The sequence below is a fragment of the Ursus americanus genome, chromosome 1, assembly GCF_024610735.1.
Source record: "Ursus americanus isolate L20-20 chromosome 1, mUrsAme1.1.p, whole genome shotgun sequence".
NCBI lineage: Eukaryota > Metazoa > Chordata > Mammalia > Carnivora > Ursidae > Ursus > Ursus americanus.
In genome coordinates this window covers 8,620,498-8,634,226 of record NC_142127.1, presented here as the reverse complement: position 1 = coordinate 8,634,226, position 13,729 = coordinate 8,620,498, and the positions used below count along the sequence as shown (strand labels likewise).

The 13,729-nt window shown below is 45.4% G+C and overlaps 1 protein-coding gene across 24 annotated transcripts in view; it reads right to left on the bottom strand.

The window, feature by feature from the left end:
• The window catches only part of CLASP1 (cytoplasmic linker associated protein 1), a 267,594-nt gene that overhangs the window by 27,019 nt on the left and 226,846 nt on the right, over window positions 1–13,729 (bottom strand). For all 24 annotated transcript variants that reach the window (XM_087854114.1, XM_087854590.1, XM_087854040.1 and 21 more), the window contains 4 exons: window positions 11,101–11,251; window positions 6,691–6,937; window positions 4,000–4,190; window positions 2,092–2,220 (listed from right to left, as the gene is read on the bottom strand). In XM_087854114.1, coding sequence (XP_087710240.1) covers window positions 2,092–2,220; window positions 4,000–4,190; window positions 6,691–6,937; window positions 11,101–11,251 — 718 coding nt within the window. The remainder of the gene's footprint in view (window positions 1–2,091; window positions 2,221–3,999; window positions 4,191–6,690; window positions 6,938–11,100; window positions 11,252–13,729) is intronic.

The window sequence follows — 13,729 nt, the reverse complement described above, 5'->3', positions numbered from 1 at the left end:
TGCAAAAAGACACCAATTTTAATTTTTTTTTTTAAAGATTTATTTATTTGAGAGAAAGAGAGCATGAGTGGGAGGGACGAGGGTGGGGGGGAGAGAATCTCAAGCGTGGAGCCCAATGTGGGGCTTGATCTCACGACCCTGAAATCGTGACCTGAGTGGAAAATAAGAGTCGGACACTTAACCAACTAGGCCATCCAGCCACCCTTTACTTCACTTTTTGATCATGTATTCTCATTAAGGAGAAGCTACTGTGGTTTAAAAAAAAAAGAAAGAAAGAAAGAAAAAGAAAAAAGAAAAAAGAAAAAAAGCCAGCACAACCCCAGGCCAGTTGCCCCTTAAAAGAGACACACGACCTGCTTCACATCTTGGTTCTGCCAGTAACTGCCACACATCACCTGACAAATTACAGCATTTTTTGGACCCTCTTTCCTTGCTCAGGAGTAACGGTATTGACTGTATTAGCTCATGTGGTCCTCACATTTTTTTTTTTTTTAAGATTTTATTTATTTATTTAACAGAGATAGAGACAGCCAGCGAGAGAGGGAACACAAGCAGGGGGAGTGGGAGAGGAAGAAGCAGGCTCATAGTGGAGGAGCCTGATGTGGGGCTCGATCCCATAACGCTGGGATCACGCCCTGAGCCGAAGGCAGACGCTCAACCGCTGTGCCACCCAGGCGCCCCAGGTCCTCACATTTTTTAAATGAGTTATGGTAAATGGTAAGTGTTCTGTTCAAACATGAGTGGTTTTCACTATCAAACCCCAAGCCAGATTTCGGAAGTATACAGTATCCGTCTGAAAACACACCTATCCCTTATGAACCTGGGATGTGCTAGGACCATCAGGTGGAGATGCCTAGACAGAGCACGAGACGCCGACCCTTGCTGAGTCTGCTATTGTGGGACGGATTTCAGGAGGCCAGACCTGTCACTGCTTGGCAGCCACGTAACTGCTAAACAGAGAAAAACCATGATTTAGGGTCCGGATTCTTTTTGCAGACATGTAAGAACTGCTCTCCCTGCAATTCCCTTAATCCGTAAGTGTGCTCATGAGAGTCACATGGGAGCCGAGAGACTGAACTGAGCAAGGGGTTATGTCTCATGGGGGTCAAACCCACTCAAGTTTTCTGAAGTTCTAAGTACACAGCCCTACCTTCCACAGTGCCTTCTATCGGAGGGTGCTGCTGAGACACCTGTATTTAGGAGAGCTCCAGCCACCATTCTCTGTAGGTCTCTAGACACTCAAAGGACTGGTGAGCCATGGGGGCTGGACAATTCAGGAAGCCAGTGGATGAGGATTTACCAAGTGTCCAGTCAAGGCTGGCTGTAAGTGTGCAGGGCACAGAAACACATCCTTCTGGCTCTCCGGGAGGCACCTGAGGTGCCAGGACAGTTTTGTAGCATCTTACGTGTTCAGGAGCTAGTAGGAGAGGCATGACATGACTGCCTGCATTCATCCGGATCTTGCAGAGAGCGGCACGACGAGACGGCAGGAGAGACAGGAAGACTGACGTGGGGTAGCACCTCTGTCGACACGTACTAGGCCTGGAACTCGCACTGACTGTCTCATTTAATTCTCACAAGAAACTGTGACCGTACCCACCTCTATCTTACACACAAGGACACTGAGACTTGGAAGCTGAAAGAACCTGTCTGAAGTTGTGGAACAAGGAAGAGCTGGTGCCAGCACTCGCATATAGGTGTCTCCCAAGCCAACCTCAATCTCCCAACACCAGTCTGGTGGGTGCCAAATGCCACCAGGGTATGGCAGACCCCCTATACCCCTTCTTTTGGCCACAGCAATGGGAACCACTGACTTGGGAAATCCCTCTGGGACAGGTCAGCGAACAGGTCAGTTTCTGTACAGGTGGAAAGGGAGTCGGAAACCAAGTGGCACCAGGCCCTCAACTGCACCTAGGCTCAGCCGTCACACCACCAGTGGGATCTTCACCCTGTATCAGAGCCTGGGCCAAGCTCAAAGGGAGCAACGCCCGGTCTTAGGACGCACAGTGAACCATACTCATCTCTTCCCATATCCGCAGTACACCCCCAGACCCGTGTGCTCAGCACTCCTAGGCCAGAGGCCTGGCTCACCTCCTTATGGGAATCTTTATGGGCTTCCAGAGTCTTCATAATGGTCAGCTCGGCGTAGTTTTTAAATCTTGCTGGCTGGTTTCTCAGAATTTCCCGTAAAACTCTCAATGCTAGCGCTCGGATGGAATGCTGGAGTACAAGAGGAGAGGAAGACGTTAGCAAACACTACCCAGTGCTTCAATGAACATGCCAACCAACAGTTTCTGGCAGGGCCAAGCACCCAGCCCTGCGCTTCCCTGGCACCCTGCTAGCACCCTGACACAGGTCACACTGCTTAAGTGGCACAGGCTGAGGGGCCAGCTCCAGGAGGCAGGTGTTGTGCCTACTGACATTCCTAAGGCCCAGCATCTAAGACGGACCTGGTGAAGATTTCTGGAATGAGCCAAATGAGGACCAAATGAGACCGAATGAGGACGATACATCTAAGTTCATTATCTATCTCCTGGGGGGGGGATTTCCAGATTTCCTGAGGCTTAGATATGCAAATTACCCTTCTATAAAATGTACAAAAGAACAGGTAAAAAGCATCTAACCTTCTCATCAAAATGACCTGTTAGAATGCGGACTAAGAGCCGCAGACCTGTCGTTACTCCCGACCTTCTGTGTGGTGAGATCACAGTGGAAGGGAATGTGTACATGCCTCGAGCTGTCTGGGGCCGGAGTCTCACCATTTGGAGGAAAGCCATTTCAAACAGACTCCTAATCTCAATAAAAGAAAATGGGGTTTACACCAAACAGAGCCAAAGAGTACATCCTGATTCTTCGTCGCTCATCTGTACAGTTCACACACTAACACACCATCCACTTGCCCTCTACATGACATCACTTCATCTCCCAACAACGCCTGACCAAGCAGATGGGCTTCAGCAGCCGATAGTCTGTTGGAAGTTAATACTGCCCTTTTGTCACTGCCCTCCTATCTGTACTCACCCCTGCACCAAACCATTAACCCGAAGCATCAGAAAGAAATCAGTCCCCATGACACTCCCCAGCCCCATGTGCACCCATCTTCCAACAAAGTCACCATCAATGTGACCCTGAGCGTGACTTTTACCATGAGCTGTGTTGAGCTTCCTCCAAATCCACCCAGTCCTGCCCCTGAGCTCTTCACCACACCCACTTCATTGCTGTTTCTGCCAGCCCACACAAAGCCCAGTGCAGAGATGGACTTTTACTTCTAGAATTCAGACAATTCCCAACATTTACTGCTGTCTCCATATAAGGGACCAGCGCACAGACAGGAGAGGGCAGGGCTCCGACGAGGTTACTCCTTCTGTCAGAGTCACCTACGTGGCACCATGTTTGGATTACAGACCAGACATGGCACAAATGCCTCACTGGCCACATTTAAATGTCACAGTGTGAAGAGGGCTCATTTTATAAACAATAGAAGATAACAGAAAATAACCCACACTTCTAGAACTTGTTGCTTAACCAAAGAAGATGACTGGAACTGCTCACATATGCAGGGCTGAACCTACACGGAACTTCATGGAAGGCAGCATCTAGTAGGGCCTTTTAAAAAATGAACTTGTCTCTTTCTCAATTATACATGAAACATAAAACTCGCACAGAAAGAAGCTCATTGTAAAAAAAACATTCCACGCTAACAAAGTCATAAGAAATTTTGTGTTAGACAATGTAACCTGAAGCAGGAACAAGTATCCCTCAGGTCCTACAAAACCAATTACAGAAAAAACTAGCATATAATAAGCTAGGAATGGGGCCTGTCTCAGCACCAAAACATGACCTTACTAACTGGTGCTCAGAAAACACCTGAAAAATGTTTTGACGTAAACAGTAGGCACTATACAGAAAGTAAAGCTGAGGCCAAACTCAAGGAGAACAGGACGCAGTAACCCTTCCCCCGGGAAGGGGGGAGACAGAAGGACGAGGAAAGCGCCTCACATCTTTGTCCCCGAGTGTCTCCAGCAGCAGGAGCAGAATGGTCTTGAAGTGCTCCTCCCAGACGCCCAGGCTGTCTTCCCGGGTGATCTTGAGCAGCTCCAGCAGGGCGCCTTTCCGTTCCTCCACCCGCTCGTTGTGGTTGGACAGCTCTTTCAGAAGGTCGGCCACCAAGTCAGAATGGTCAATGGGCACTGGAGAGACACCAAGACAAGTCACCTCACAAGGGAAGCCCCGGCTGGGGACGCGCCCTTGGGGACGCTCAGCTCCCCTCCGTCGGCTCCCCGCTCTCCCAGAGGCAGCTTCTCCTCCGTCCCTGCTGCCATGTCCTGACCCTGCTTTGAACCACCTCACTCCCTACACCGTCAGCAGGCCACCTCCCCAACTATGAAAACAGAGATATGAGAACAGGCATTAGGTACCGATATCAACGTCTTTACCCTTCCTTACCATCTTTTGCCCCCTCCTATTTCAGACAAACAGGAAGAACCATCTAATAGTCCCTCCTTGATGGTCTTCTTTCCCCCAAGTCTATCCCCACCACAGCAGCGCAAAGGCAGGCCACCGCCGGACAGTCCCCTCCCGCAATCACACCTAGGGAAGCACGCACATTTTCCTCAGGGCCCTCCTCACCGTCACACCTGATCCTCTGACATCCATCCCTTCCCTGCCCAAATGTCCAGAGCTTAGTAATCAGCACAGCAAACAAATACTAATCAAGATGTTTAGACTATTCTATTGGACTACTTATAGACTAAACTTGCCAAGATCACTAGCAAAATTACTTGTAGAGACTTCAACCATGGAAGACATCCTTTCTCTTCCCTGGTTCTTTCAAGAGACCTCAACTCTGAACATTCCCTTCCAATAATAAGGATGAAAGAGCAAAAACAAATCATTAGAAATTACTTATATTTGTATTTGCGTACTTTTTTAAAAGCATCTAAGGTAGGAGAACACACACAGGAAGTTTGAAATGTTAAAGAACTCGATCTTTCCCCGCTGAATTCCCACCTTTCTCTCTGAGCCTTTTACTATACAGTTGGTGATCAACGAACACCCACCCCAATCTCTGTTCTCTCTTAAATGAGACCTACAAACAGGTTAAGTTAAATGACGGATCAATTCTGCGAGGAAAGAGACGAAATAGCCCCCTACTCCTCGAAAGTGCAATTCATAATAACCATCACACCACTAGTGTACGCCCCAGGAAACACACACTGGGATTCCTTGGGAATTTACGGAACTGCTACCCACCGGTAATCAGCAAGTAATAGCCAGGGCATGTGCCTTCAAACGGCTGAAGGACTTCACTGCTGTCTTAGGATCCCATCACTGTCCGATCTCCTCCTCCTTCTCCTTCTTCTTCTTTTTAAAAGTAGACTCCACACCCAACGTGGGGCTTGAACTCACAACTGTGAGATTAAGAGTCACATGCTCTGCCAACTGAGTCAGGGAGCCAGCCAGGCGCCCCACAGTCTTCCTTCTTATGTGTCCCCGCTAAAACCAGCATCTGCTCTAGTGTGGCATGCCCCTCTTTCCAGGGCCATTGTGATAAGTCTGTTTTCCCTGACAGGCCTTGAGTTCTCTGAGGCCAGGGACTGTGTTTCCTTTGCCTCCTTGTCCCCAGCAAGCTACACACTTCATGACACACAGTGAATGCTAACTGTTTAGAGTTCTAATTTAGGGTTCTAATTCTCCATTCAAAATAAAAACACAAAACAAAAGGCTTGGAAACAAAGCGTATATATATATATATATATATATATATAACTTTTTAAAAAATGACTATTAAGTGAACATGACAATCAGGTGAAAAGGAAACAATTAAGTTCCTGATAAAAATACCATCATACCAATGCATACTTGACTCACTTATTACTCAGTAATAGACACTGGTCTTAACACAAGTGTCAGAAAACAAAACAAGACAGCAGACTAGTTCTGTTCCATGCCAAGTATACTTGGGACAAGTAATTTAACCTTTCCAAAAACCCTTACTTTCCTGATCTGTGAAATGGGAATAATCCCCTCTATCTCATTAGATATACAGGTAAAGCACTGAATTAAGCAGCAAGCACATGGTAACGCCAGGAGCTTAGAATATGCTAGATTCCCTCTCTCCAAACTACAGGACAGAAGTCAGCCCAAAGCAGCTCCAGGAAGACCCGGTTAAAGCACTGGTGACAGAAGAAGGGAGCCTCTCAGTGGCTGCTACAGGATGATACTCCCACAGTTCAGGGCTGGGAGAGGGCGCGGCAGGCGCGTTTGCTCCCCAATAGCAGGGAGCACATGCTTCCGACCTCCACTCAGGCCCCGGCTCCTCGGGGAAGCCTTCTCTCATGGGCACAGCTGACCTGCCTTCGCTGCACAGTGTCACAGCTCCAAGTTTAGTGAGCTGTGTGACTCCTATTTCATGACGGCCTCTGTGAGGCGGCTGTAAGCTTCCGGAGGCCAGACGCCGTGCACACTTCCGCTCACGGCTGTGCCTTCCATGCCTAAGCACGTGGTGGGTGCTCAGTAAGCAGCTGCTGAGCAAGTGCCTAGTCAGAACAGACCCAGTATGTCCTTTAAGGTTTGCCCTGTTGTCCCAGACCTGCTCTGACAAGAGGAGAAAGCCCCACAGAAAGCACTTTGGGATGCGGCAGGGGTGGAGGGGGTGGGGGTGGGGGAATCAAGCAAAGAAAGACGAACCATCTCGAAGCTGCTCCATGTCATCATCAAACACGGCCTCCTTCAGGGCTGTCTTGTCATAGGTGTTGATAGTGTCGGAGTAGGGGTACGGATTGTAGTCTCGCACCCGCGGCCCTGGGAAGGCGCGGGGAGGCTGGGTATTGAGGAGGGACGTCTTGTTATCCAGAGCTGTTCTGCCTCCTTCCACCACATCGCTGCCTCCCCGGCCCTCAGTGGCAGGCGAGGCAACTCCACCATCACGAGACACCTGCAGCACACAATTGGTTCCTTTTTAGGACTTTTAACAAACTCTGTAACTTTTCAGAAGTATTAGGAGAGCCAGATTTCACACTTGAAATCTGGGCACTGACATAAGGATAGTTCCTAGGATTTCAATCTACTAACATTTAATTCATAAACTACCTTAACGGGAACCAAATACGCTTACTCTTTCACCCTGTCATTCACTCATCTACACGTAAAGGCTGTTTTACTTTGTTCTTGGTGGTGACTTGTACTCAAACATTCCTCCAGCAATCTCGTGTGCCGGCACTGCCTCGCACCACTTTCTTCAAGAACAGCAGGGTTTTCTCAGTGACGCCTTGGCACAATACCAATGCTGGACGCTCCCCCGATCACCACCACGAGATCTAAAGCAGCCCAGCCACCCAGGAGATCTATCCTTGTATATACTCCCCCAGAGCTCAACAATGCTCACTCGTTTCTAGCAACGGAGAACTCTGCATCTGAGAAGCAGATCAACCTTTGGACACCTGTGACTCTCAGCTGGGCTTTATGCTGGGTCAGAGAATAGGCTTTGTTGCTATTTTCTGAAACTTTTTCTTCCTAATATATTCTGAGACTTGTCCTTAACAAATTAAACCCCTGGTGTCCTTTGGCCTTGTGTCATGTTCCTGACTCCCGCCTCCCTCCCAGGGGGTCCTCTCTCCTGAGGAGCACCAGCCTGTCTGGCTCCCTTTGCAGGACGGCACTATAACCAAGCGAGCGTGGGAACAAAGAACACCCTCACTTTCCTCACCCCCACCATCTGACTCTAACGATGGCAGAGCCATCTCCAGGCACCTGAACCACACTGGTGTTTGCTGTGCCATGTGTTTGACTTGTGCTGCTGACAAGAGACAGCTCTTTCACTTTGTGCTTATGCATCTTTTAAAATTGTGGCCCAAAAAAAAAAAAAAAAAGCCAGTTTAAAATTGTGGCAAAATTTACATAGATCACTTTAATCATTTAATACGTAGGTGTACAATGCAGTGACATTAAAGATAGTGGCAATGTTGTATGACCATGACGACTACATTATATGTTGGGCAAACCTTTTCATCTTCCCCAACTAAAATTCTATACCCATTAAATAATAACTCCCCGCCCCTCCTGGCCCTGGGCACCTCTATTCTACTTTCTGTCTCTGAATCTGACTACTCGAGGTACCTCATGTTAAGTGGATTCATACAGCATCTGTCTGTGTCTGGATTATTTCACTTTACCTAATCAAGGTTCATTCATGTTGTAACGTGTGTGAATATTACATTGCTTTTTATGGCTGAATTATACTCCACTGGATGCATATATCACATTCTGTTTATCCATTTATCTGTTGGACACTTGGCTGCTTCTCTACTGTTCGGTTACCACGAAGGAAGCTATTACGGACACTGGGGTGCAAGTGTCTGTTCCGGCCCCTTCTTTTAATTCTTTTGGACATACACCTAGTGGAACTGCTGGGACGGATCTGGTTTTTAACACCACCAAAAAAGATTTTTTGCTAACTGTTAAGATGTCAAAAGGATATATAATACATGGCTAGACCTGAACAAAATAAGACTGTGGGCTTTTCTCATGGTAGGAAGATGATTCATGCAAGATTTAATTTTTTTCTCCTTGTAACTCTCTTCTCAAAGTAAAACACGTATTATTATAATGAACGAACTTAGAAAAGGAGAAAGGGTTTAAAAACTTCAGACATTTTAAAAATAAAGCTAAACTATCTTAATTCTAATCACTTTTAACAAAAACCAAAAGATCTTGCTTTTTAAACTTGCGTATTATGCCCATTCTTCTCTTCCCACAGATTGTGCAGAGTGGGAATCACAGAGTACACACTCCCATGTATTTTGTTCTCCTCGCAGTTTAAGAATGTCCCATGTAAATAGTGTTTGTAACCACAATGTTTACTCACATCATTCCCATTTGTGTTCTAATAAGATTTACTCAACTATTCCCCTTCCACTATTCCCCCTCCTTTCTTAATGTTTCTGGTTTTTGTTATAGATAATGCTGAGATAAACTACACTGTAAGTAATAACTTTCTTTCCTTTTGCTGAGTTTGTCATTTAGCGTAGATTGCCAAAAGTTAGATTATTGGATAAAGGACATGAAACTTAACATCACTTATGCCGAGGGGCGCCTGGGTGGCTCCGTCGGTTAAGTGTCTGACTCTTGGTTTTGGCTTAGGTCATGATCTCAGTGTCATGAGATCAAGCCCCATCTTGGGCTCCGAGCTGAGCGTGGAGCATGCTTCAGATTCTCTCTCTCCCTCTGCCCCTTTACCCCCTATCTACGCCCCTCCAACCACTGCTCAAGCACTTTACCTCTTCAAAAAAACAATCACTTATGCTAAATATAATTTACTAAGCTCCAAAGCAACTGTATCAAGTTCCCATGACACCAATATTATACTAGTTCCTTACATCCTTTCTAGCATTAAATATATTAATTTCTACTTGAAACAAAGTGGAAGAATTTGCATTCAATATTTTAATTTCTACCTGAAACAAAGTGGAACAATTCAGAAGTAAAGTGGAACCTCAAAGTTATGTTTACTGTATTTCTGTAATCACTCATTCAGGATGGACTTTCTCCCACACGTTGAATGTTTTCAGCTCTGCTTTTAGGAATCGTCTTCCCAGTGGATCTGACATTCAACCTTATGGATGAATCCTTACGGATGTCACTTATCAAGCCAAAGAGACATACTGGTTCCCAAATCTTTCCACTTAATGCATTTTTATATTCACTCCAGCTTCTTCGCTAACACTCTGGTCATCAAGCAGCTAAGTTGTTGAATTTCGAAGCTGTTCAACAATTCAATTTCCATTTCATCGTATTTAATGCAGATAGAAAAAAAAATCCAATGGAGTCCTTTCACTCCACATCTTACTGATCCTGGTCTTTGGCCAGAATGTCCTTCCCAAAAGTTTCCCTTAAATTCTCTGACACCACACTATCCTGGTCTCCCACACAATAACCAGTAGCTTTTCTTCCAACTCCCTTTCTTCCATCTTTCTCTTAGTGTTGATGCTCCTTAGGATTTTCCTTACCCTTTACTTGGTTGATTTCACTCACTTTTTAGTTATCAAAGCAACTAGTCAGTGCCTCTCAAATCTCTATCCCCAGCGTGAACAGCCAGCCTAAACTCCAGACTGGTATCTGCAAAGGCCTATGGGATACATATGCTCAGATATTCCACAGGTTCCTCAAGTCACATATATTCAAAACTGAATTCACTATGTTCCAAAGGGGCTGACATACATTTTTTCCTCTCCTTCTAGGATATTAGCTCACTGAACTGCTCCAGCACTTAAGAGTCCTAGGCAGAGATTTCTGACTCCAGTATTTCAGCTCATGCCCTACCCAACTCTATTCCTCCAGAGTCATTCTCCATCTCGGAGTGACAACAATCTTTCTAAAACCTAAGTGTGATCATGCCACTTCCCTGCTTAAAAATCCTTCAAAGACTCTTCAGTGACCCGAGTAAAATCAAGACACTGATGGAAAAGTCCCTTGGGTATGAGCGCCCTCCCTGAGCCAACCACTGTAGTCTTCCCCAAACCTCACCACCAACACGATATGCCCACTCTCTCCCCGTCAGCCACCTGCAAAGGGAAATCACGCCATGCCCACTGCCACCTCTCTGCTTTCTCACAGGGCCCCCCTACTATCTGTCCAAACTCCCTTTGACCCTTTGCTTCATGCAGCTCCGAGGCTGCAAACATCTCTCCCGCTGTCCCTTCCTGAGGAGCCCCAAGACTGGCCCAGTGTGTTCTTCAGTACTGAGCCCTGAGCACTCCCCGTTGCACAATGATTTCCCACTGATCTGCCTGCCTCTGTGTGAGACTAGAGCTCCCGGAAAGCCACGATAGTGTCTAATTCAGGCCTATTATTTTTATCATGTCACAGGAACAAAAATATGTCCAGGATACACAAAAGCAAACAAAGGGAGAAAAAGGTAGTTTACATTTTTCACAGACAGCTAAGGGTTACTCAAAATTTTATAAAGTTCCCTTGGGCCTCTTAAAATAATATTCTAACTACGAGATAAAAATAATGATGAAGTTCAGTATTCACAGTCATCAATCTTCAGAAATATCACTTAACCGAAGTATCGGTCTCGGCTAGCCCGGGGATACTTACAATATCACAGTCCTTCTTGCCATCTCGTTTAATTGGCTCATTCAGATCCTCTTGGCTTCGAAAACTAAACTTTTCAATGGCTTCCGTAACTCCACGCAGAGAACTATAAATTTCTTCAGAGTTCAGGTTCTCTGTATCATACTCCAGCATGCTAAAGATCAAAAATAGTGTATTTCTTAGACTGAAGCATATGAATAAATTTGAGATATGGGTGTAAATTACTTCCAATGGTTTACGGAGTAAGGTGTGATTACAGTTTTCTATCTGTAGGTGACTTGGAATGAAAAGGAGACACCTTCTGTTAGAGCGCCACCACTGGACAATTATCTGTGTTCTTTGTCAAACCAGGCCCCAAACACACTACATTGGCACTCGGTAAGAACCAGTGGGGAACAGCAAAAACCACGAAAATGCAAGAACTCAAAGGGTGACAACTGGTGACAATGCACGATAATGAAAGTGGAAAAATAACTTTCATATCTTGAAGATGGAAACAAGGAGTCTGGTTGTTACTGGTCTCAAATGTACAAACAGATTAAGAGGAATGGGCGTTTCAAACTAAAGCTAGTATTACACGCAAGTTTCAGAGGACAAAGCAAATGACCTCACAAGACGGGGTTACGCTTACCAGGACTGGAAACTTGTGAAATAAAACCCTACATCCAAAAACGATTCCAAGTCAGATCCACCCTACCGAAGGGCTCCCGACCATCTCTCATGCCATCTAACCCAGGGGCCTGCCGTGAATACCAACTCTTCCAACATGCTTATGTTTATGTGTTTTATAATAAAAACAGATCTTATACAGAGGAGAGTCACATTCCTAGATGGATGTCTGAAAGTATTTCAAAAAGCAAGAAATATTTGTCCCTTACAGAAAAGTGATGTCAACTATTGTTCCTTTAGTTGGCTGCACAGAGCGAAACACGAAACAGAGCAGAAATCCCACACAGCCTTCGGGTGTAATGCAGTGTGTCAACAAGCAGCCTTTAGAGGGCTGAAAAGTGCACTGAAGTGGGTCCTGAGAACAAAACCCACCACGGTCCCTCACCAAGAATATCACAGACAAGCACAGCATAAAGCACAGCATCAAGAAAGCAAGACAAGAAGTGACAGTCGACCAAGGGCAAGTCAAAAAACCCACGTTAGTTTAAGTGTCACTTGTTTCAAGAAAATGTCAAGAGACGATCAGATGAGTCGGTCTAATTGAACTTACAGGAAGTCTTGAGCTATCCTGAGGATGGCTAGGGGACAGTCAAAGAGTCCTTGGCCGTATACAAGTAAGCATTCGACAACACTATTAAAGACTAAAGAAAAGCACTCTTTCCATCTTCAAGAAAAGGAACTGAACCTAGACACTCGCGGCCAGGAACCTTTCCTCCGGACAACACAACCAATCCTGCACGCTCTCACAAGTGGTTAAGATTCCTGCAGCTTAAAAACAAGTAATATTGACGAAGCCCACAGCTCCCCACCTTTTCTTCTTTTTTAAAGGTCTGGGCAGAGGAGCAGGACAAGACTTGGACAGTTCTCACTTGGGAGTAGCCAGACCTCTACTGGCTCAAGGTTGTAATGATCCAAGTGTTTTCCAAGGCTGGATAGGTTCTGCTGGGGCACAGCATCTGAACTCACCCTTCAGAGATGGGAGCTATTTACCTAAAATTGCAACACTCGCCCAGATAGAACCCATTCTTCTTTTCTGATGAATGAAAGAAAATCCATACTCCAACTGTACTTGGAGAGTTCACAAAAATATACGCCAACTCAAAGACTGGCTCTGGCATCAAACACAAAAGAAATGTGAACGAACACGTTTACAGCTAAAATTCCATGTATATACTGACAGGAGGTAGAATAAAACACTTGAACAGGATTCAAGACTTCAACCCCTGCTAAGTTCATAAGGTTATCTGTCCATGAGGCAACATCCCTTTAATGTGAAGAAAGCACGAGGAGCACAGGGGCTCCCAGCCCCTCCTTTCTAACACCACAATACCACTTATGTGGGAACAAAGGCATTTATACATCTGGCCAGTACACTATTTTTTATATATAAAAACTGAATATGACTCAAACAAAAAAATATGCATACAAGATGTAAAAAGATGCCTTAAAATACTTTTAATCACAACAACCAAAAATAAAAGCATAGCCCATGCAAAAGGAAAAAAAAAAACAGAAAGAATGACAGATGGACAAGAGGAAGTCTGGCGGAACGTTCAGCTTTTTAAGGGATGTCACAATATTATTTTCCATATGTCGCTTCAGATAACATTCGCTTTCACATAATTTATCTTATTATTTGTAACCTGAGTGGTCTTAAAATATTTCACTTCAGTACACAGAACTTCAGCATTACAAGTAGCCTCTTTCCAAAATACTAAAAGGATCCTGCCAGTTAATGTTCCTCCTTCTTACTTTCAATGAATAATTAGGAGTACACATGCATGGCCAAGTACAATCTGTGCTGACACTTCTTTTGGACTCACTAGCTTGAGGTCTGAAGTATCTCCTTGGTATGAAGCTAAAACTGTGAGCTCCAGGTGAGGGAAAGCATCGTTTTTCTCTAACAGGAAACAGGTAATGCTACGTTCTTTGCTAGTTCTTGTTTTGGCTCCCCCCCCCCCCC